This window comes from Mus pahari, chromosome 13 (genome assembly GCF_900095145.1).
Source record: "Mus pahari chromosome 13, PAHARI_EIJ_v1.1, whole genome shotgun sequence".
Taxonomy (NCBI): domain Eukaryota; kingdom Metazoa; phylum Chordata; class Mammalia; order Rodentia; family Muridae; genus Mus; species Mus pahari.
The window spans coordinates 45,998,697-46,022,322 of record NC_034602.1 but is presented as its reverse complement, the minus strand read 5'-3'; the positions used below and the strand labels follow the sequence as shown (position 1 = coordinate 46,022,322).

The 23,626-nt window shown below is 40.9% G+C and overlaps 1 protein-coding gene across 2 annotated transcripts in view; it reads right to left on the bottom strand.

Moving 5' to 3' along the window:
- Positions 1–840: 840 nt before the first annotated feature.
- The window catches only part of Tbc1d19 (TBC1 domain family member 19), a 99,040-nt gene continuing 76,254 nt past the window's right edge, over positions 841–23,626 (bottom strand). For both annotated transcript variants that reach the window (XM_021210471.1, XM_029545222.1), the window contains 6 exons: positions 19,464–19,496; positions 17,712–17,821; positions 15,819–15,910; positions 7,693–7,808; positions 2,935–3,005; positions 841–1,245 (listed from right to left, as the gene is read on the bottom strand). In XM_021210471.1, coding sequence (XP_021066130.1) covers positions 1,171–1,245; positions 2,935–3,005; positions 7,693–7,808; positions 15,819–15,910; positions 17,712–17,821; positions 19,464–19,496 — 497 coding nt within the window. In that variant the 3' untranslated portion in view covers positions 841–1,170. The remainder of the gene's footprint in view (positions 1,246–2,934; positions 3,006–7,692; positions 7,809–15,818; positions 15,911–17,711; positions 17,822–19,463; positions 19,497–23,626) is intronic.

Here is a 23,626-nt window from a genome sequence, read left to right as displayed (position 1 = left end):
TTGATTTGAGTTTTATTAGAGTGATCAGCATCTTCAATTTTTACCTAAAATCAGAAGACAATCCCTTTACATTCTGTTATTCCATGTACTGAAATGGCATATCATTAAGAATTATAAAACAAACCAAAATGCTTTGCTTATAATAAACACCAAAATAAGACCCAGTGCCTTGAACAGTGGCAAGGATGAATGCACACTTTTGGTGTTACTAAGCTGCTCTGCTCTGAAGGCAATCTGGAAGCACCAAGCTCAGCAAAGCAGAGCTGGGTTTGATTCCTCTTTCTTGTATTCTTCCAAGGAAACAGAATCTGGCACCAGGTGTCACTGTCAGCGTCTGCAGCAGCAAGGCTTCTGTGTAAAAGCTGGGAGGCAGGGAAGTGCAAAGGGATTCCTCTATACATTCTGACTTCCAAAGGAAAGAATAAACAAGCATCAGATGGGGCAGGTGGGGTGGGACACATGTAATCCCAGCACTTGGCAGATGGAGACGAGGGCATCGGGAACTCAGTCATCCTCTGCTACAGTGAGCAGATATATAAGACTGGACTATATAGAAGACTGTCTCAAAAAAAGCAACGACAAAAACAAGTCAAAAGATTACTAGAGATATCTGTATACCTTTTCCCAACAGAGATGTTTAATGGAGAAATAAAATGGGAGGGATCTGAAAATCCATCATAAATTAAAAGTTGATAAAAAATACCAAAGTACATTTGAATTCCACTCAAATGCATTATTTTCAAGACTTTTAAAGCCCCATCCAACCAATTAGCTTTAGTGGGGAGCAATTTATAAAATAAAACTATTATCTAGGGAGAAGTTTACAAACTGACAAGAAGCTGTGTTACCTCTTCAAGTTTATTACAGTGTCTTTAGTTCTTATTGCATATATGGTATGAGCCTGTTACCAGTTAGGAATCTGCATGGAGGATGCTCGTTCAGAAGAACTGATATCTATTGCTTCTCTCTTGACAATCATCAGCATGCAAGCACAGTATTTGGTGTGTAGGGTTATTGTTTGAAAAAGTGAAGACTTCGTAGGTTTAACGGCGGAGGGAACATGATCTTTATTGGCTATGTGCAAAGTTTAATTCTGGATGTATGCAGGTTTGCATAGTTCATGATTCGTTCCTAATGAAAAACTAGAGGTGTTGTCATCGACCTCGAAGATCAGGTGATGGTAGCAAACAGAAAAATTTGAAGAAGAGGCATGACTTTTAAAGTAGAAAGGTCAGCCAGAACTGCCTGGAACAAAGAACCAAAAAGGAATGATTAACATCAAGGTCTGTCAAAGCACTCCCAACAGAAACACCAGCTCAGTGTGCCCTTGGTGGTCATTCTCATAACGTTCTTCCGCTGGCTTCAGTCTCTCACCATGCTACTACAACATCCTCCTTGGAATCTCTGAGCATGTGCACAATCTAAATGCACATAAGAAAGTGACCCACCCGGAGCACTCCACTCTCCTCACATACACAAGGTGGTGGGGGTTTCTAGGTCTAACGTTTCAGCTCGCTTCTATAAATAAACCTCCATTATGAATCCTAGACACGTTACTCAAGTGTACAGAGTAAAGGACTGAAGGGAATCTTGTTGAGATGGAGCTAATATTTATTCAGTTGCAAGACAAATAAACATCCTCTTCCCTTTATACACACCACATAGAAGGCTACTGAAGAGTTGACAGATATAGCACTAGGGTGGGCACTACTTAAGTGAACCATATCTTAGGTATAAACTCTACAATCAGCTTTAGTTTATCAGTGGTTACACTGCTAAGAAGAATGAACTCCTCAAACAACTGTTAATTGCAAATAGTCCCTCTCATGGGCTCCTCCCACACAGACTGGGGCTAATCTGAGCCTTATATCATAGAATCTTCTTTTGGGGATTGTCAAGTGCTCAGCCTGTTACTAAAGCTCAGGACCATTGTGAAAAGGGGGAGAAAAAAATGTAAGAGGTGGAGAGGGCACAGGGCTGTGAACCTGGGATGACCTTCATGAGGCCGGCCTGTGTAAGTTTAAGCCTGTCAAAAGTGCACCTGGCATGGCTGGCGGGTTCACAGGCCCTCACTGTTCCTCAGCTCATGACAGTTAATGGCTGCTGTAGGGAGGGGATCATTTTCTTCCGTGGTTTAGCTGCTGCTAAGTTAGTTGCCCATACGTCAGTAAATAACCCTACACCTGAGCTCCTGAAAGCAACCCTAATTAAACCCCTGGGTCACACATCCATGCTGAGTGGCACCAGTACAAGCATGGGTACTAGAGAATGGGAAAGAAGATTCCATCATGAAAGAGCAGGAAGAGAGAGGGTAATGGTGGAGCCCCAGCAGAAGCTGAGGATCATACTGGTTTTGGAGATGGATAGAAATAAACAGAGATGCCATAAAAAGGAAAGGAAAGGAAAGGAAAGGAAAGGAAAGGAAAGGAAAGGAAAGGAAAGGAAAGGAAAGGAAAGGAAAGGAAAGGAAGGAGGGAGGGAGAGAGGGAGGAAGAAAGGAGGGAGAGAGAAATCAGCTTTAAATCATTCACCACCAAAAAGAATCCAAAGCCCATGTCATTGGTATGTCCTTCAAATGCATACTATTTAACTCTTTCAACTAGTTTTCCTGTTTGTAACACATGTGCAACAACAAGAACCTGTGCCATAACCCCTCATGGCTTCAATTAAAGTCACTAGGTATCCGGTTTCCCATAATGGTTATAATGGTTTCCTGTAATAATCTTGTTTATGACCCTTCATAAGAAGGTTGTTTTCAAGTAATTAGGGAAATTTGAGTACTTAATAACACTTAACTCAGAATTTATAGGTTTTACCCGAGTTAAAAAATTCAGCTACAAGTAGTGCGTGTCCTATGTACCAGACACTAAAAGTGACAGCCTGGCGGCCTCTCAGGAACTATTTCCATCTCATCGGAGTGAAACTTATCCTTACTTCAGCTGCAGCCAGTGATGTCACCTCCATCAGGTTCACTGCTCGGAAAGCAAACACGGCAGCTGCCAGCACTGGAAAGAAACGCACAGCGTGTCAAAGGCGGCCAGCCTCCTCAGCAGCCCACACTCACGCCTTGCTCCAGCCACTGTGAGGAGGGTGAGGAGGCGAAGGAGCAGGCAGTGCAGCTGTTGCCCCGCCCTCTGCTTAGGGACCTCTGCTTAGGGAGTCATACCTAGTGGGACATCTAGTCTAGAGAATGGAGCCTGACTCCTTCACAGAGTGAGTTCCACAGTTTGGAGAAAGAAAAATCTGTTGGTCTTACAAAGTCATTTTTTAAATGATTTCTTTCACACCTACAACTAACACTGTAACTGTTGAAATATGCTCTAATAGCTCACAGACTTTATAATATTGAGAAATCTTTGGAACATGAAGTTAAGATTTAAAAATTCATTTTAATATGTTTAAGGGAGGTTATCCTGGTAGAAGCATGGGTAAACAAACTTTAAAAAGTGATTTTATAATATTTTGTTATATCTTTGCATACTCATTATTGACTTTCTTAGTATCACAAATGGATGCTTCTATGCAGAAGGATGTTGTGGGGTTAATCTTGATATTTACAGTAGTAGCTTGTAACATTACAAATTACAGTAAGTTGAAACCTTGAAAACATACAGATAATTTGAAGTTTAGTAACAGGCATTATGTAGGAAACATTGGGATTGTTTGCTCCTGTTAAGCACACACAAGGGCCAGGGAAGCACATACTGTGTGTAGAACCGACCATGAAACTCCATGAGAGCGGTGAGTTATGGGGTGCAGAGTACCCATGTATGAGAAAGGTGACCCTGAAAAGGTAAAGCTGCCTGCAGAGGACTCCTGACTCTGCCTTTGTTCCCCATGGCCTGAGGTCTGAGGTACTAGTGCATTCCCTACCCTTTAGAGCATTGCAGTTGGGGAACACATGGTAATGAGCATTAAAAATGGCTCAGGAGACTGGTTCCTAGGTGCATTGCACAGCTAACACAAACTTTTAAGCAGTAATTTACTGTGAGAACAGCCTTGGCACTTAGCTCTCATCCCATGCACTCTGCACTAAGCACTATTATCAAGTCCATTTTGCTACTATAGAGACTGAGGCACAGGGTGCTGGCTGACATGTCTGTGGTCACACAGGTAGGAACAGTAGAGCTGACACTTATGTGTGCTCCTAAAGCCTGTGCAGGTGACCTTTGCATGATTTCCCACTTGAGTACACAGACAAGGAGTAGGGACAGCCGCGACACCAGAGACTGCGCTTCCCTTGTGAGGGTCAGCTTTCCTGCAGTACAGGGGGCTTTCCAGGCATTGCCTGCAAGGTGGGACGGTGGTGGTCCTGGACCCTCACAGGTGGAGGGCTCTGCCTGAGGAATGGACATCAGGACGGTGGTGGTTCCTGGGCCCTCACAGGTGGAGGGCTCTGCCTGAGGAAAGGATATCAGGACGGTGGTGGTCCTGGGCCCTCACCGGTGGAGGGCTCTGCCTGAGGAATGGACATCAGGCTCCTGCTGTCCAGGCCTCTCACCCCCCAGGTAAGCATCAGTGTAGCCAGTAACTGGAAAGAGCTCAGGCAGTTTGCTTGGGGATGAGAGAGTTTGAGAAGTCTTGGCAAGAGCATCATAATTAGATAGGAAGACCATGGAGAAAACTAAGGAATAATAAAAATACAAGTTAAAAATAAGTCAGCTGGAACTATTCACCATGGAATAAGGCACACAGGAGATTTGGATCAAAGATTTTCTCTTTCACTGAAAAGGATTAAAAATGTATTTAAAGCTATGGGGCACTATGTTCACAAGAGTATCAAAACCATTTCCGCAGGCCAGCAATTGTTTATCACTTCCCATTATCTGGAATCATGTTTTGGAGAGTGGAAACATATTAAAAGCTAAGAAATATGATTCCCACTTTCATTCCTGTATGTAGTTGAGCAGTTGGCGGAATGATTGACAGGATGTCCACATATTCTGCTGTAGTAGGAAAGAGGCTCAGATGGAGGTCAGCTGTCAAGGTAGATAAGTCCACTGATTGAACTCAGCATCCAAATGTGTGCTCATAGCCTTTATTTATCTGGGTGTCACATCACACAAGTGCCTTTCTGTTTGCTTCATGTTGAGTTTGTCCAACCCTTCTACTCACAACAGGCTTGCTTGCCATGACAAGAGGACCTAGACTTTGGGATATTCTTAACTGAAATCATGCTTCATATGAGTTATGGAAATTATGTTTAGTTTGTTTTTTTAAACAACTATTCTCATTAATTTAATCTTAATAAACCCTATCATGACATTATGACACTTGTTTTAAGCTCTTCTTTAGTGGTCTGTAAGTCCTTAGGACAGATATATTTGTGGAAAGATTTCTAAAGATTCTACAATAACATGCTTGATATATATATAAAAAAGGTAGCCCTTAAACAGCTGTATCAAAATTGTATGACATAATCAGGGAATCTGTGTATCTCTATGTGCAATGATCTATTATTACAGCTTTTATGTGACTTCCAAGGTTGGGAGCTTCTGCACCCCAGTTTTAGACTTCTTCCCTGTTGAGGTTTGGGAGCATTTGAGAAAGTGGGTAAATGCGCCATGTGCATTGGTTCCTGCCTCGCTGCCAGTCTGATTTTAATTTCTATATTGGGTTAACAGAGCCTCTGCAGAGATGCTAATCTAGTATCCTGCACACCTTTCTTTCCTTTTCCCTTCAGCTATGGGGGTGATGAGGCAACAAAGTCAGAGACTTTAAGTCTCAAGGGCTTTGAAAGCTTGCTAACTTGATGCTTCTTTCACATTAAAACTGCCACTTCTCAGGTGACACAGAGCTTACTCTACTTAATCACTCTATGACAAAATTTGCCCAACGTTATCTCTGAAATGAGGCCAAAGGCTGTGGAGTATACTTTTCCCAGTGTCTGGTAGACCAGAAGGAGGGGAACTTTGTGAAATATTAAATTCAGTCATTTAGAAATGGTAGCAGAAAACCAGACTTCTTTGTAGAGAAACTAGAAGGCTCTAAGGAAGGGGAATGAAAGTAGAGAAAACCATGAAATGATCTTGGTTTGAAAGGGGCAGATCTGGAGCTGAAGAGATGACATGAGGTTAAGAGCTCTTGCTGATCTTTTACATAATCTGAGATCAGTTCCCAGCCTTCAACTCTAGCTCCATGAGATCTGATGCCCTCTTCTGGTGTGTGGGTACACACACACAAACACACACACACACACACACACACACACTCTCTCTCTCTCTCTCTCTCTCTCTCTCAAGAAAAAGGGGCTACTTTAATTTTTAAAAGTTATGTTATTGTGTGTGTGTGTGTGTGTGTGTGTGTGTGAGAGAGAGAGAGAGAGAGAGAGAGAGAGAGAGAGAGAGAGAGAGAGAGAGAGAGAGAGAGAGAGAGAGCGCCATGGTACATATATGGAAGCCATGGTCTGCATGTAGAAATCAGATTGTGTAGAACACAACTTGTGGTTCTCTCTTCCACCATGTGGGTTTTGGGTATTTAATTCAGGTTGTCAGACTTGGCAGTAGGCATCTTTACTTTGAACCATCTCAAAGGGCCTAAGGAGGGCACATGTTAATAAGCCATATTATCCTTAAGGAAATGGGCCCTCTGAGAAGGGCATGGTCACCTAGCACTTAAGCATTACACCAGAGGATAAGGGCAGTTTATTAGAAATGTCTGAAAATGCAGACACTCCCTGGATCCCTTCCATCCCTAGATGATATGTCACCGTCCTCCATCCCTAGATGATATGTCACCGTCCTCCTGTATGAGTTTTAAGAAAAATGAGAGAAGGATGCTTGGAGCTATTGGAGCATTAATCAATGGCCATCTTATTGCATCTGGGGTAACATTTATTCTCATGATACTTTATTATTCTAATTTCACCTTTCCAAATGTCACCCAAATATTATGGGCTTCTGGCATTCAAGAAAATGTTAATATAGTGCCCAGAGAATACTCTTGGCCCATTATTTTTTTAGACCAGCCTTATTTTTGCAATTTCCCAGAGAGGTGATTTTTAACAGTGAAGAAAGGAAGTAAACAACATTGCCAGCTTTCCTGTGCCCCATCTATTGTTGTAGAGATAATCCTGTTATTGGAATTTTCTAATAATCCTAGTGATCAAGCAGTGGAGCCACCTGTGCACGTGGGTGCAGTACACAAAAGGAGTGTTACAGTGTGACACACTAGTGGGCTACAGTGGAATTGCCCTGGTGTACATCAGTTGTATTAACTACTTAAGCATCAACAATAGATGACTCTGTGGCTTCTCTGAGCAAAGGGAGAAATGGTTTACTTGTTTATTTGTTTTTAGGAGACAATATCTAAAAGAAATAATTTCAGCAGAGATTACTAGCAAAGATGAAAAGGTTTGGAATCTAGAAATCTAGGATAAACTGCAGACCAGAAGACCAGACATATGCAGGATGCTCATCCTCTGAGAAGGGGCTCAGGACAGAAGGTGATGAAGCTCATGGTTAAGAGCAAAAGGCAACACTCCCTGCTGTATAAACCTCCCGGGGACTAGGAATAGAGCAGTTAAATGGATGCATCAGAACTGTACAACTTCGGAACGTGTTTTCTAAGCCTGCTCAATCTATTATGTTCATACACTAGAAATGGTGAATGAAGACCCCTCTCTAATGATAACCAGTGAGTGTTAAACAGGAATGGGGCTTCACATAGCAACAGCATGGGTTTCACTCTTACCAGCAAGGATTTCCAGAGAGTTGTATCCTAGAATTCTATCCCATAAAAGCAAGAGTTGATCTGTAGCTAAGTATCCAGAAAAAGCTCGAACCATCCATTTAAATGATATCCGAAGTCTGTAGATAAAGGAAATAAGGATTAATGCTATTATTTGATCTTTCCTATTAAAAAAGGGGGGCAATTTTGAAGAACCCAACTAATTTTGTCATTATTGCAAATCTTCTGAGACCCCTTATTTCCTAAAAGCTATAGAATGTCAGAAGCAAGAAGGTGGGTCCTCAATTTAATATTCTAAAACCATTAAAAGGGAGACTTATGTATGACCATTTATTTATTTATTTATAGTATTCTCATAGTTTCAATTTTAGACAAGCCATGGCAATCTGGATTGTTGTTCCAGATATTTTAAAGAACGTTCCGTGCTTTTATACTTTTCAGTTCAACAAGTTTTACCTGCACATCTCAGCCAAGCTGCTATATGGAGTGGATAAAGTAAAGCAGTACATAGGAACTCTGGAAGACACATGGTTTAAAGCAACAAGAGACCTTAGGATTCTGATTCAAACCCTTCATTTTAGTGACAAGGTTATAAGAACAAATTTAATTGAATTCATTTTGCTACAAAAAATTCAAAGATGTATGGGTCCCCGTGTTTATAAGTCATCTATTTAACAATAACAGTTTTCCCCCAGACTTAGAAAATGAACCCTTTGCATAAACATCCTAAGAGACAAATAGACCCCCTCACATTTCTGTGTTGTTTATGAGCATCTAAAAATCCCACAACTGTCCCTGAAAGGTCATAGTCATATTCTTTGTTGAATCATTCTGTATTCTAGTATGTGCAAGTATTGGTCAGTGGTATTCACAAATTAAGCCTTTCGATTTGTTTTAAATCAAGCAAAAGAAAACTTTTGGCCATAAATATTTTAATATTGAAAAATATATCTAAATTGAAAGGATGGACTATCCAGAGACTACCCCATCCAGGAATCCATCACATCATCAGCCACCAAACCCAGATACTATTGCACATGCCAGCAAGATTCTGCTGAAGGGACCCTGATATAGCAGCCTCTTGTGAGGCTATGCCAGTGCCTGGCAAACACAGAAGTGGATGCTCACAGTCAGCTATTGGATGGAACACAGGGCCCCCAATGAAGGAGCTAGAGAAAGTACCCAAGGAGTTGTAGGGGGCTGCAACCCTGTAGGTGCAACAACAATATGAACTAACCAGTACCCCCTGAGCTTGAGTCTCTAGCTGCATATGTAGCAGAAGATGGCCTAATCGGCCATCATTGGGAAGAGAGGCCTCTTGGTCTTGTAAACTTTATATGACTCAGCACAGGGGAAGGCCAGGGCCAAGTAGTGGGAGGGGGTGGGTAGGGGAGCAGGGGCGGGGGGGGGGGGTGTATAGGGAACTTTCTGGATAGCATTTGAAATGTAAATAAAGAAAATAATAATAAAAAGAAAGAAAGTTAAAACTGGGAAAAAAATCACTTGATAGGTATAAAAATAGACAGGTTGATCAATAGAATAAAATTGAAGATGCAGACATAAATCAACATACATATAGACAGTTGATTTTTATAAAGAAGCCTGAAATACACAATGGAAAAAAATGAAAGCATCTTGGGCAACATGATGCTTTCAACAGAAATGGATGTCAGCATGTGGAAGATGCATATATAATCACCCTGCACAAAACACTTGATCTCTTTTCTCAGCTTGAGATTGTCATAAAGGTCCTTTCATGCATGCCTCGTCGAAAGTGTTTGTAAAAGTGAAAATTTAGGTGCCCTTGTGTGTACAACTATGTGAGACACAAAGCTACTTCCCAAACACCACAGTAAAGCATAGACTTGGAGGGGCATCTATGCCTTGACTGTAAAAAAAAAAAAAAAAGAAAAATATATCTAAATTATTACATTCAATAATTTTCATTTTACTCAAATTCTCAGTGTCTTGGGGGAAGGAATAGTGCCTCTTCCCATAGAGACTGCACAGCAATGGCTTTAAAAGGATAAAGTTCATTGGGGGATGGTTTAGCATAGCAAAATCTACCCTTGCAAGTATATATGAGTTTTACATGAGGAATGACTAAATGAAAATTGTACAACTGCATAGGATAATGGTGAAACATAATGATGAAACCTCCAAATGACTGAGTAGACCTGATGGTAGACTGAGATGACCAAGGAAAGAGTCAATGAATCAGAGCATGTATCAATAATGATATAGCTAAGAAGCACTTAAAGAAATGTTCAACATCCTAGTCATCAGGGAAATGCAAATCGAGATGATGCTGAGATCCCACCTCACACCCATCAGAATGGCTAAGATCAAAGCCTCAAGTGACAGCAGATGCTGGTGAGGGGAAGACTCCCACTGCTGGTGGGAGTGCAAACTTGTACCACTACTCCGGAAATCAATTTGGCTGTTTCTCAGGAAATTGGGAATAATTTTAACTGAAGACCCAGCTATAACACTCCTGGGAATATAACCAAAAAATGCTCCACCATACCATGAGGACATTTGCTCAACTATATTAACAGCAGCTTTATTCATAATAAAGCTATTCCGGTCAGAAACTGGAAACAACCCAGATCCTCCTCAACCAAATAATGGATACAGAAAATGTGGTTCATTTACTACTCAACTGTTAAAAACAAGGAAATCGTGAATTTTAGAGGCAAATGAATGGAATTATAAAATATCATCCTGAGTGAGGTAACGCAGACCCAAAAGGTCATGCATGGTATGTACTCACTTATAAATGAATATTAGCCAAATAGTATAGAATACTCATCCTATATAATTCACAGACCCAAAGAAGCAAAAGAAGGAGGAAGGGCCAAGCGAGGATACTTGAATCTCACTTAGAAGGGGGAACAAAGGTCAGAGGAGGGAAATGTAAGGAGAAACTGGATGGAAGAGGGGTTGGGGAGGGGAACTCAGGATCAGATGTGGGTGGGGGGAGAGGGACAATGGGCATGAAGAATGAACAGAAATCGCAGCTGGCAGGGGATGGGCAGTATAGGGGAGAGGGAGGGAGTATCTCTAGGACGTGCCAGAGACCTGGGATGGGGGAGGCTCTCAGGAGTCTATGGAGGTGGACTTTAGCTGAGACTCCTAGTAGTGGGAATATGGAATCTGAAGTGGCTACTTCTTATAGCCAGGCAGGACTCCTAGTGAAGGGATAAAGACATCAACCCACTCACAAAACTTTTGACCCAAAATTTGTCCTGTCTATAAGAAATGCAGGAACAAAGATGGAACAGAGACTAAGTGAATGGGCAACCAATAACTGGCCCTACTTAAGACTCATGGCATGGGCAAGCACAGTCCCTGACACTATTAATGATATTCCATTCTGCTTGCAGACAGGAGGGTAGCATAACTGGCCTCTGAGAGGCTTCCTGCAACACTTGATTGAAACAGGTAGAGACCCACAGCCAAATATTGGAGGGAGCTCAGGAACTCTTATGGAGGAACTGGGGGAAAGGACTGAGGGACCTAGAGGGGATAGAAGGGATAGGGCCTCCACAAGAAGACCAACAGAGTTAACTACCTAGACCCTTGGGGGTCTCAGAGACTGATCCAGCAACCAAAGTGTATACAAGAGCTGCACCTAGTAACAGCTATGCAGCTCAATCTTTATGTAGGTCTCCTAACATATGGAGGGCCTTTCCCTAAATGGGGGCCTGTGAACCCCATTCCCCTCACTGGGCTGCCTTGTCTGGCCTTGATGTGAGAGGATACACCTAGCCATGCAGAGACTTGTGGGGATACCCAGGGAGTGGGAGGCTCCAACCTCTCAGAGGAGAAGGAAAGGGAGGGAGGACTGTGTAAGTGGGGACCAGGAAGAGGAGAGGCAGCGGTTGGGATGTGAAGTGAATAAGTTAATTAAGGGAAAAATATATGATCTAAACAAGTACTGAGTCCAAATCACAGACAAAGTGATTTGAAAACCAACCCAATAATAAAAATTTAAAAGACACATAAACAAAAAGCCCTGATAGAACTTCAAGTATCTAGGGAGCAAAGTTGAAAGCACCATTGTAACCCGGAAGAAGAGGAGAGTAAGTGTGGTGCACAAAACATATCCAGAGCATGGTAGCTAAAGAAAAAATATCCCTCAATATGACAACAGATATAAAGTCATAGGATGATTAACAAACTCCAGCAGAATAAACTCAAAGAAATCTCAGACTAGATATATTACAATCACCTTGCTGAAAGGTAAAGTCTTGAGAGTAACCACAGCAAACAAGGATTAAAATGTTCTGGTAGTGTTCAGACACCCAAGTTTGAAATTTATTTAAAAGTGGAATATAGCCACATACTGGTGCACGCTGTGAAGCAGGAGGCTCCTATCAAAGATCAGTCTATCACAGTACGCACAACTGAGGTTGCACACAAAGGAGAATGACAAGTGCTCAGTTTTTAAAGTAGGCAGAAGTCAATGAAATGAAAGAGCACAGAAAACTGTAGCAAAACAGATTTCAATGAAATACTACCAATTATATTAAATAATAAATGGTATAAACATACAGTGGGAGAGAGATTATTACATAGGAAGATTAAAAAGCCAATTGAAACTTAAAAGCATTGATAACTGTTGAGTTAGAAATAGAAAATATCATGCAATTTGTAATCAAGAGAAACGTACTAGTATCTGGTATAGTAGATTTATGGTCAAGAGTAAAGGAAAATAATTAGGGCAATTTTCCTTCAAACAGGAATCCAAAATATATATAACAATGAAGAAAGAAGACATCCACAATTATATCTGGAGACTAATATTGCTGAATAACGAAGAGCAAAAGAAAATTGTCAAAGAGTTGAATAAAAGACAGATGGCTTATCAACATAGTTGCCTTATTGACATTTATAGACTTTTGTCAAATACTCATGAAACACGAATCCTTTTTGTATGTGACTGTGGTGTGTGTGTGTGTGTGTGTGTGTGTGTGTGTGTGTGTTGCTCACAGAACAATGTTTAGGGGCTGGTTCTTGCATTTCACCCTTACTCTGAGGCAGGCTCTCTGGCTGCTGCTCAGTGTTGTGTACTCCAGTAGACATCTAGCCTGTGGATTTCTGGTATAGTCTTCTGTTCCTGCCTCCTCTGTTGCTACAGTAGTGCTGGGATTGCAGATGAAGCTACTACATCCAGTCTTTTATGTAGGCCCTGAAGAATGTAAGTTAGGTCATCAGGCTTGTGCATCATATGCTTTATACACAGAGCCAGTTCCTCATCTCAAGAACTTAAATTCTTTTCAAGTGTATATGCAACATTTGTCTTAGGTTATATTTGGGTCAGAAAAACAAATCTTAAAAAAATTAAAAGCACTGAAATCATATGAAATGTACTCTCTAACAATAACGGAATGAAAACAGAAAGCAATCATTGAAAAATAACCTTGGTTTTTGAGACAAGGTCTCACTACATAGCCCCAGGTGTCCTGAACTCATTATATAGACCAGACTGGCCTTGACCTCACAGAGGCTTCCTGCCTCTGCCTTCCAAGTGCTGGGATTAAAGGCATGTGCCACAACACCCACCTATATTTTAAAATTTGTTAATAAAATATTTTTCATACAATATATTTTAACCATATCCTTTCCATTCCCTATCCATCTAATTCCCTGTTCTTTTGCTGTCGTAAGAAAAACTCCACCAAACCAAACTAACAACAAAGGCCTCAGGGTCTGGTTTGTGCTTGTCAGCTCATCCAGGGCATGACACCTGCCCTGGAGTGTGGTTGATACACTTGGCATCATTCCATGGGGGTGAGCGGAGGGACTGGTTTTCTCTGTCAGCAGGAATCAATTGCAAATTGCTTCTTGGTTAGGGGTGGGACTTTGTGCTCATTTTCCCCTTCCTTTGTGCATGTTGTCACAGTGAGCCAATATGTGTAGTGAGCCAATATGTGTAGAAGACACCATTTCCTGAGTCAGGCTCCAACTCTGGCTCTTACTCATCTTTGTCTTTTCCCCTCCTTTTTGTATATGCCCCCTGAAGGGACGGATTGATGAAGACATCGTTAGGGCTGAGTGCTCCCAGGTCTCTCACTCTCACACAGTTCAGTTGTGGATCTCGGGGTTAATGGCCATCCACTGTAAGAAGCAGCTTCTCTGGTGAGAGATGAGGGATGCACTGATTTATGGAGATATCAATCTATCATTAGGAGTCATTTAGCTGCTATGTTCATTTAATAGAATATTAGTAGTATGTTTTCTCTAGGGACCATTACCTATTTTGTCTCTGCTCCTTGTTAGCAATTTAAGGCATGGATTGCATTTCATGGAGTAGGCCTTAAATCAGATAAAAAGGGTTACTTATACCCATAACATTTGTGCCGCTAGTATACCAGTGGGTAGGGTATATTTTACAGATGGGTTGCTATTGTAGCTCTCAGAGTTTGTAGCTGGCAAGACTGTTAATCATTTGTGCATAACCCTTCCAGCAATGTATACGCCTGTCTGTCAGTAGAAATACGGCTTCTAAAAGAGCACAGGCCCAAGTTCTCCATGAACATAACAGTTTTAATATAATTGATGGCCACATAGGAAGTCATGAAAGAAATTAAACATTTTAAATTGACTGATATGAGATGATAACTGTCTTAGTCAGGGTTTCTATTCCTGGACAAAACATTATGACTAAGGAGCAAGTTGGGGAGGAAAGGGTTTATTCAGCTTACATATCCACATTGCTGTTCATCACTTAAGGAAGTCAGGACTGGAACTCAAGCAGGTCAGGAAGCAGGAGCTGATGCAGAGGGATGTTCTTTACTGGCTTGCTTCCCCTGGCTTGCTCAGCTTGCTTTCTTATAGAACCTAAGACTACCAGCCCAGGGGGGGCTGGTGAGATGGCTCAGTGGGTAAGAGCACCCGACTGCTCTTCCAAAGGTCCTGAGTTCAAATCCCAGCAACCACATGGTGGCTCACAACCATCCCTAACGAGGTCTGACGCCCTCTTCTGGAGTGTCTGAAGACAACTACAGTGTACTTACATATAATTAATAAATAAAAATCTTAAAAAAAAAAAAAAAAAAAAAAAGACTACCAGCCCAGGGATGGTTCCACCCACAAGGGGCCCTTCCCCCTTGATCACTAATTGAGAAAATGCCCCACAGCTGGATCTCATGGAAGCATTTCCCCAACTGAAGCTCCTTTCTCTGTGATAACTCTAGCCTATGTCAAGTTGACACACAAAACCAACCAGTACAATAACATATCAAACTTTACTGAGTGGAGGTAAAATTGACTTTGAGAGAAATTTGTAACAATAATACTTGTATCAAGAAAGATAAAGTTATCTTAAATAGGAGTAAAATAAACATAAAGTATAAAGGAAGAAAGAATAAAAGAGCATAAATCAATGTAATCCATACTGTAAAACAAGAGAAAATTCAACAGATCGTAAAGCCCATTCTTTCAAAGATGGCTAAAGTTAATACATCTCTAGGCAGAATAATCAACAGAGAGAGGAAGGGCAGGAAGTGCCAAGCCTGGGCTCTTTACAAGAGGCTACAAAGAAAGGAGTATCAATTCGGAATTATCAAATGAGAATATGAAGTAATTTTTAAAATAACATTTGAAATCTTTCTCAAATCTAATAGGCTTCAGAGAAAGGAGATACAGAATCCCTTAACCTTATGTACTTCATACATTGTAATCTGATACATTGACTTAATTTTGGTATTATTATATTTCCCAGGCTGTACTGTTTCCATTATAAATGGAAATTGGATGAATTTGGTGATCCTTATATCAGACATAAGAATCAATACCTGTGAATACAACTTCTATCTAATGGGATGCTAGTCATTCTAAGCACATTTTGTTTGCAGTGCTGGAAACTGAACCCAGAGGCTCACACATGTAAGACAAGTGCTTTTCCACCAAGCTACATCCCTGGGCCTCTACTATGAACCCTTTCATTTGTGTGTGTGGGGGGAGCGGGGCGGACACAATAGAGTTGTACTTAACATGATTTCTTTGAGGGGAGAATTGTTGCCTTTCTTCCTTGAGGACATAGTGTGTCTGTGAGTAATGGAAAAACTGGCTGCTGTGTTTCCAGCATTGTGAAGATGCAGTGGGACAATGAAAATACTCACGGTTGAGCTCCGATTTCTCGAAGATGATAAAAGAGTTGGGGAAGATACGTTTGAAGAAGAGTTTCAAACAGCAAACAGAGTGACACAATACCCTGCAGCCAATAATGAGTCAGAAGAGACATAGTTAGTCTTTAAATATGAAGTATGGCAACAAATCACTCAAAAAGACAATGCATACAAATATTCTTTATGAGTAAAAAGAAGACACCAAGGCAAACATAAATATCCTTTACACAAACCCTGCCATTTTGTGAGCCACATACGGCCATGTAGGTGTAGCAAACTTCATTTTCTCTGGATGTGTTCCAGGAATTTCCTGGTGCCTCTGCCATCCCTGTCTCTCCCTATGTGTGTCTCTTTGGTGTGCCTCCAGTCTCACCCTTCGGGAAAACATTTCCTGCTTTTCTCACTTTCTTTGAATCACATCAAGAAGTTATCAAGCAAAACTACCTCATTACTCAGAATACACATTTTGTTTACTAAATCTACTTTTTAAAAAGGAGTATTATTTGTAAAGTAGAAATAAATAATTTTAAGCAAGTTTTTTTTTTCAAGTGTGTTTACTCCTCAGGAATCTGAATAAAGTTTTTCTGAGGTTCGGTGCTCCCTGGGTTGTCCTTGATGAGGAAGTTTTCATGCTCTTTTGGAGTTTCTAAACTGCCATGGTTTTCAATAGTTTCGCCTGGCTGTAAGCCTGAGAAGGGGATGAGCTTCTGTCAGTCCCCAGTGAAGGAAGGGGCAGGGTTGCATGGTGTGGCTGGGTGTTAGCCACAGAGTTTGTTTTTCCAAAACTCTGAGGCATAGGATGTGTATGTGAGTCTGCGTGTGCATGTTTCTGTATGCTTGTGTGTATGCATGTGCATGTGTGCTGTGCATGTGAATGTGTGTATGTGAATGTGGAGGGGATGTGTATGAGGTTATGAGAATGTGATACTGACAATGATATTAGAAAAGAAAATTATTAATATTATCTTTCTGTTTATTCTAGATTAAATAGGAATGGAAAATAATAGCTTAATCCAATTCTCTTGGAGAGAGTGTCAAGATGATTTATTAGCTTCTCTGTGACATTCTAGAGTTTTCTTAGTTGCCAACTTTTACTAGCATGCAGGAAGGAAAACTAAAGACAAAGAAAGTGGAGCAGGAACATACAGTTGTAAATGGGAGAATAAAACCAGCTGTTCAATTTAGTAGGAAGCACACGGGCTTTACCAAGCAGTTTGGCAGGCCCACCCTTCCTTCCAGTGAGCAGGTTCTCAGACAAGGCAAGGCAGGCTACCCAGAGGAGGGCCAAAGAACACCAAAGGGGAAAGCTGACAGAAAAGTAAATGCTGTCTTTGCCAGGGTTCATGGGAAAAAGAAAACAAACAAACAAAAAAAGGGTAAAGAAATTAAAAAAATATAATAAAAGACTAAACTGTTGTCAATGTGGGCATTGAATAAACATACGGAAAATATGTGGCAAAATAACATTTAAAACAGTAAAGTGATAATGATAATTATAGCAGCAATAAAAACAAGAAAGTAGCCATGTGCAGAGCACCCACCCAGCCCTTGCTTCCTCTGTAAACTTCCCTGAAGCAGCACAGAGGACCTCACCAACCTCCCTCCTCAGATGGAGACATCACCAAAGAAGGGAGGCATCTTTGTTAAGGATGAGAACCAAGGCAGCCCCCGCCCCCAACACAAAAAGCTAAAATTTAGTTAATAAGAGATGTTTTTCTCTCTATTCCACAAAATACCTAAACATCACTTTCTTCTCTTCCACTGATTCTAGAAACGTTCTACTTAATATCATAAATTAAAATTTCTTGCTTTATTATTTAAGTAGGAGATTTTTTTCTTTATGGAAAAACAGTTTAATGTCTCAGTAGATCCAACTGATGAACTTACAGAAGGATGAGAGGAGATGGAGTGGAGTCTGAAGAAAAAGCGGACGTACATCTCACGGAATATCTGATACAATTTGTAAGGTTCATGATACAGAAAACACAGTGGTGCAACTGCAAGAGAACAAAATTGGTGACACTGCAGGACTCAGACACTGTGAGTACACTCATGAAAGGCAAAGGGCGAGGGAGCCAAGAAGTACAGCACTCACAGCCACAGCAAGGCTCTGCTGTCGTGCCTCACTGTGGTTTAAGGTTGAAAGGGAGAAAATGTAAACATGTGTGAGGTCAAACAACTGCCAAATATTATAGATTCACAAGTTACACACAACTGCTTAGAATCCTAGCTTCTCAGCTGAGAATGAACTGATCGTATGGCATATGAATATGTATGCACACAAAACTCAAAACAGCCACAAGAACTACCTCAAGTGTCTTTTACAGAGTAAAGTAACAAGGAAACAACCAGGCGACCTTCCTCTTTTCTGAGGCACAGTGGCATAGCCACGCTCGCCCTAACCCTGTGATCCTCTGCTCCTCAGCCTCCCAAGTGGAAATTCCTCGTTCTTTTTGATCATCACCATAATACCCTATTCATTAGAATAATATTATAATCTGAGATTGGCAAATGGAGAGACTGAGGCACAAGACAGCTAAGGTATTATTGATCCAAGGGTACAATGTAGACCATGTCTCCACCTAGCATACCAGCTTTCTAGTCACATATCTTCAGAGGTTTTCAGAAATGAAGACCCCACCCCATAGCACATCTATAAGGTGACATGTTACACTTTTCACTAAATCAGAGCTTCTGTAAAATATATAATTTTTCTGTACCATTGTTGTTGGAGCATAGGAAGAACATTTATTTTTGTAGTGTTTGTATATTCATCAATCTTACTAAATTCATTTATCAATCCTCACAGGCAATCTGATTATTCTTTTGGATTTTCTATGCACATAAACACAATATCTGATAACAATAAAAGTTTTATTTGGTTTTTCTAGTTTTTGTTTATTTTCTTATTTATTTACCTTACGTTATTTCATTGGCTGTGACTTCCAAAGGACTATACCATACAAGCATTCCCAAGAGAGCATCTTTCTCTGTGCTAGTGGGGGTCCTGCTCAGAACGTCCTTTCTGTGCCAGCGAGTTCAAATCTACTCTCCCCTTTCTCTCCTATCAGATTCAGGGTATCTAGTCTTATGCTGAGGTCCTTAATGCATCTGAAGTTGAATTCTGAGCAGGGTGATAAGTACTGATCTATTTTCTTTCTTCTTCATGCAGCCATCCAGTCTGATGAGCTCCAGTTGTTGAAGATGCTATATTTTCTCCAGCGTTTTTTGCTTCTTCGTCAAAAACAAAAACAAAAACCAGGCATCCACAAGCATGTGAGCTTATGTCTCGGGCTTGTGTTTGATCCCATTAACCAAGGTGCCTGGTTTTGTGCAGCTTCCATGCTGTTTTCATTACTATAGTAAAGCTAAATGTTAATGTGTTCTCATCCCATTAGGTTTGATGGCAAATCTCATAGCAACCTTCACAGTGTGCTTTAATTCTCATCTGCTGAGAAATAATTATCTGAACAATTGTGATCTTTATTTTTAATTTTCTTAAATAGACATATAAAAATGCTAAATTTAATGGTTTACATGTATATACTTCATTGTATAAATGGTGAGATAATGAGCATTCTCACGATGCTGAAATTTCCCAAACATAACAAAACTGATGACTATATCAAGCCAACTTACCGTACATGGAAAAGCCATGGAAAGGGATGACACCTGAAATGTAAACAGAGCATCAGTCACACACCGTTGCTTCATGAATGAGTTAAAGAATCAAAACTGCAAATGCACAGGTTTCTACTTTCTGCTTCCACTTTGTCTGAAATGTCAGAAAGACAGTGTTGGTAACCAACAAGCATTGTTTTAACACTCTTAGAAAAGTAAACTAGACGATTTCAAACTTGTATCTGAGACTGAGTTAGCAGGGAATAGTTAGTCATGAGGCGACTGGAAAAGTCCCGTTGTGCCTCCGCCTGAGGTGAGAGGTAGAAAGGAGAGAGCTGACATTCTGCGCCCGTGAGTCCAGGTACAGTCAGACTGCAGCTTTGTGCAGGAGCACCCTTGACTGCAGCTAGGTTGTTCCCACTGTGTCAGAAACTATGTAAGTCATTATCCCTTCCTAACTGTGACTCATGTACTAGCAAGGAGCCAACCTATTATTAGCCTCAAAAGCCCAGGTTTAAGGTTTAACTATACTAGCATCTGCATTACGATTTGGACCTTTTCCTTTGTGGACTTTTCAATAGAATCATGGGAAGGAATGCCCTATAAAGGAGGTAGGGTTCACCAGGATTTGTAAGGAGTAAAAAGATAAGCTTATTCCCATGAATAAATGTACCACACACCTCATAAATATTTACAATTCATTAAAAAAAATCAACAGAGCAACACCCAATGGTCTGTGCAGTCCCTTGCCCTGCATACCACCCTCCCCCACGCGCACACAGGTTTGGATCAGCCTGCTCAAATCTCTGAGTTGTACTGTCGTTTTGCTTTGCTTTGTAAGTAAACTTCTGCTGCACGGTGTCTCTCAGCTCAGTTGTTCCTTTTGAAAAGACTAGATTGAAGAGAAATCTACTCCTGATGAGACATTCAAATTAATTTTCTACTGAGATGGTAGAGCAATAGAAACTAATATACCTGCTTACAAAGAAGAGGATCAAGCTGTAAGGCTGGCTATGGAAGTAAATTTGAGAACTACTGCAATGTCCTTAAACTTTTAGTCCGTTCCTCTTAAACAACTACATCCCACACTAGCGTCCAGTCTGCCAAGGATCAGTGAGCATTTTTTTGTAAACATCACTTTATCTAAAATACCACAACCATTTCATCAATTTTACTAATAATTATATTCTTGGAGTGATTTAGGAGACATATTGACAGGGCTATAGTATAAATGTATACGGTACAATAATTGGCAGGAACTTTACACAAAATCCACATCAGTTGCAAAGACTTTAGCACACTAAACATCTTGTTATATTCCACAAAAAGTTGGAATTTATATAGCCTTGGTTCCAAACAGAATACTTGTAATTTATACTACTGAATATCTTGTAGTACACTAAATTAGTTTATCAATGCACTCTAGAAAAAGACCCAAAATGTTTTTACTGATGTGATTGCTTACTTATTTTAACGTGTAGAAATACTGCATATTTCTAACCAATAAGGAGGCAAACCAGCACCAGCAGGCCACCTAGCCTGAGTTCTAAGAACTCACAATTGGATCTCAGTCTAAAGCATGCCCAGCATAAAGGACATGGGCTGCTCCCAAGGCTTGCCTGTGCTACGCTGGGCCAGACTCTGGCTCCCTGCAATGTCTACTTCGTAGTCCCAATTTTGACCATGAAGGTCATATACAACCCTTCTGGAAATGTGCAGAAATGCTTAATTTTGCCCCAGTCCTGTCACAAGTGGGAAAGCTCTGAGGTTCTATGAGGTTCTTGATTTGTTCCTCGGAAAAAAATGGTCTGGCACAGATCCCCATTTTATTCTCCTCTGGAAGCTGATGACTAAAACCTCTAAGTATTTTCCTCCCTACACAGCCACAGCTAAGACGGTACATTTGGACAGTTGTTTTTGGACCCGAGTAGGGTCTGGGTTCTTATCTGCTACATTTCTTCTTGTGAACTATTCCAGTTGGAGATAATAATGGGTTTGGATTGTTATCTAATATGTTTGCTATTCTCCCTGATACATACTATCTATGTTCTCATTCAAGGCAATATAAAAATGGTGACAGAGAAAGGGTGAGGACAGTAACTGTCCCTAGGTTTCAGTGCATGGCCCAGTGCCCTGCTGCAGTCAGTGAAGGCCATGACTGGTGACAACATACTTGCTTGGCCAATCTAGTTTTGTCACTTAGGAGCTTTTTGTGCCTTTCAGTAAGTTTCTTAACTTCTGCAAGTGTCACTTCCCTTATCCACAAATCAGAGAACATAATCAAACCTACTTTACATGATTAAATGAGATAATAACTGTGGCTTAGAATTAAAATACATGGGTTTGTAATAAATGTATATAGTTGATATAGGCATTCACAAAATAATGTCAATATTTCTTTGCTAAAAACAATTCAATAAGAATATCACCATGGGAACCCAGTTATTATTGTGAGCTAGTGTGCCAGACCACCCAGAAGTGAGGCAGCAGAGGTCTTAAGTATTCCTGCTCTAAGTCTGAAGAACTCTTTCTCCGGGGTCACCTGAAAGCATGCGGCAGATTTATAATACACTGCTACTCTGGCTGTTTCTGGTGCTTATTAAGGTTCTTGTTATTGCTCTTTGCTTAGCCTCTATGCTTTGAAAATGTTCTCCCTTTTAACGCCCAGGAGGCCCTCCCTCCCCTACACTAGGAGGCTGAGGTCACTGCATGAACTCTGGCCTGTCTGCTGTTTATTCTTGACTTTTTCTCACTTGCATCCTCAGCAGGAAGACATTTCCGTTCCTCTCTCAGATCGCAAAATCCTGTTTCCTTGACTTCTCCAGCTGTCAGCAAGATAATTCCACTGTGAGCTAGGAATGGCTGATATGCTTTTAAAGGAGTATTTACAAAAACGAATAGTAATATGGAGCAGAGACAGTGACCAGGAAAACAGACTATTTACCCATTTGCTGGCTGTACAACAAGCCTGCCAATCCCTGCTTTGGAATCCTGTCCATCAATTCTCCTTCCTTTTATTCCTTCACGTTTATTCCTCCACAAGTATCTCCAGAACATCTAGATGTGCTGGATGTTATTCTAAGGACTGCAACTGGCCGTTTGTTGTGGAAAAATCATAAAATAAGTTTCTACATTCAGACAGTGATGAATGCTATCAAGAAAAATAGCAGGCTAAAGAGGGATGAGGGGCAGAGTCAGGCTAGGCAAAGGGAGAAGAAGCCAGAGGCTGGATGCTCTGGCAGCCAACTGATGGCTGTGAGTAGAAGAGTTCACTGTACACGGCTGGTGTAAGGAGGATGGCCGGGATCTGCTCTTCTATTGTGGAGCACAGAAGCACAGTGACCTTCTAAGTTTTGTACCTTTGAAGCCAGGCTCCTTTTTTTTTTTTTGAAAACAAAAAACAAAACAAAACAAAACAAAACAACCAACTTTCTACACTCCTTCCTTCTACTTTCCCAAAGACCCTTACAGGATGTAGTATATTTTCTGCCTATACAGTCCTAACTTCTGATAGCCAAATCTGGGGTCTCTCTGCCTGAGGTGGTTAAATTTGCTTCAGACAACTGAAGGTTCCTCTCAACCTTGACCTTACCATGGCAATGATAAGCAGGTAGGCATAAGCTGTTTCCCAAACCTTCTGCTTATGTGGTTTTTCTGTGGTTCTTCTGGCCACTCCTAATCTCAGCTAGTTCCAAGGCTCTATCATACTTACCTCCACGCTCTGTCTATCAGAGTTCTCATTATTAATCTTTAATTGAAACTATGAAATCCCAGCATCCTGCCTCCTTCTGGATGCTGTTTCTACAATTGCTTAGCACATCCCCTGACATACAGGAAAAGACCCTTTGGACTATTACTGCTTTCTAGTTCTCCTTTGGTTCTGGTACCTGATGGTCAACTGGGCTATATCGCCAACATCATTCTTTTTCTCCACCCTACAAACAGGACTCTAATCTTCAATCCTGAAGAGGATGTTTTCCTATTCAGGGAAATTGAGTGGACAGGGCTTTAGGCAATGATCTTTCCCACTAGCCCAGCCCCTGGCTTACTCCTTCAAAGTTTTTTTTTTAAATACCATATTATTTTTCTTTTTTTATTATTATTTTCTTTATTTACATTTCAAATGCTATCCCGAAAGTTTCCCATACCCCTCCCCCCACCTCTGTTCCCCTACCCACCCA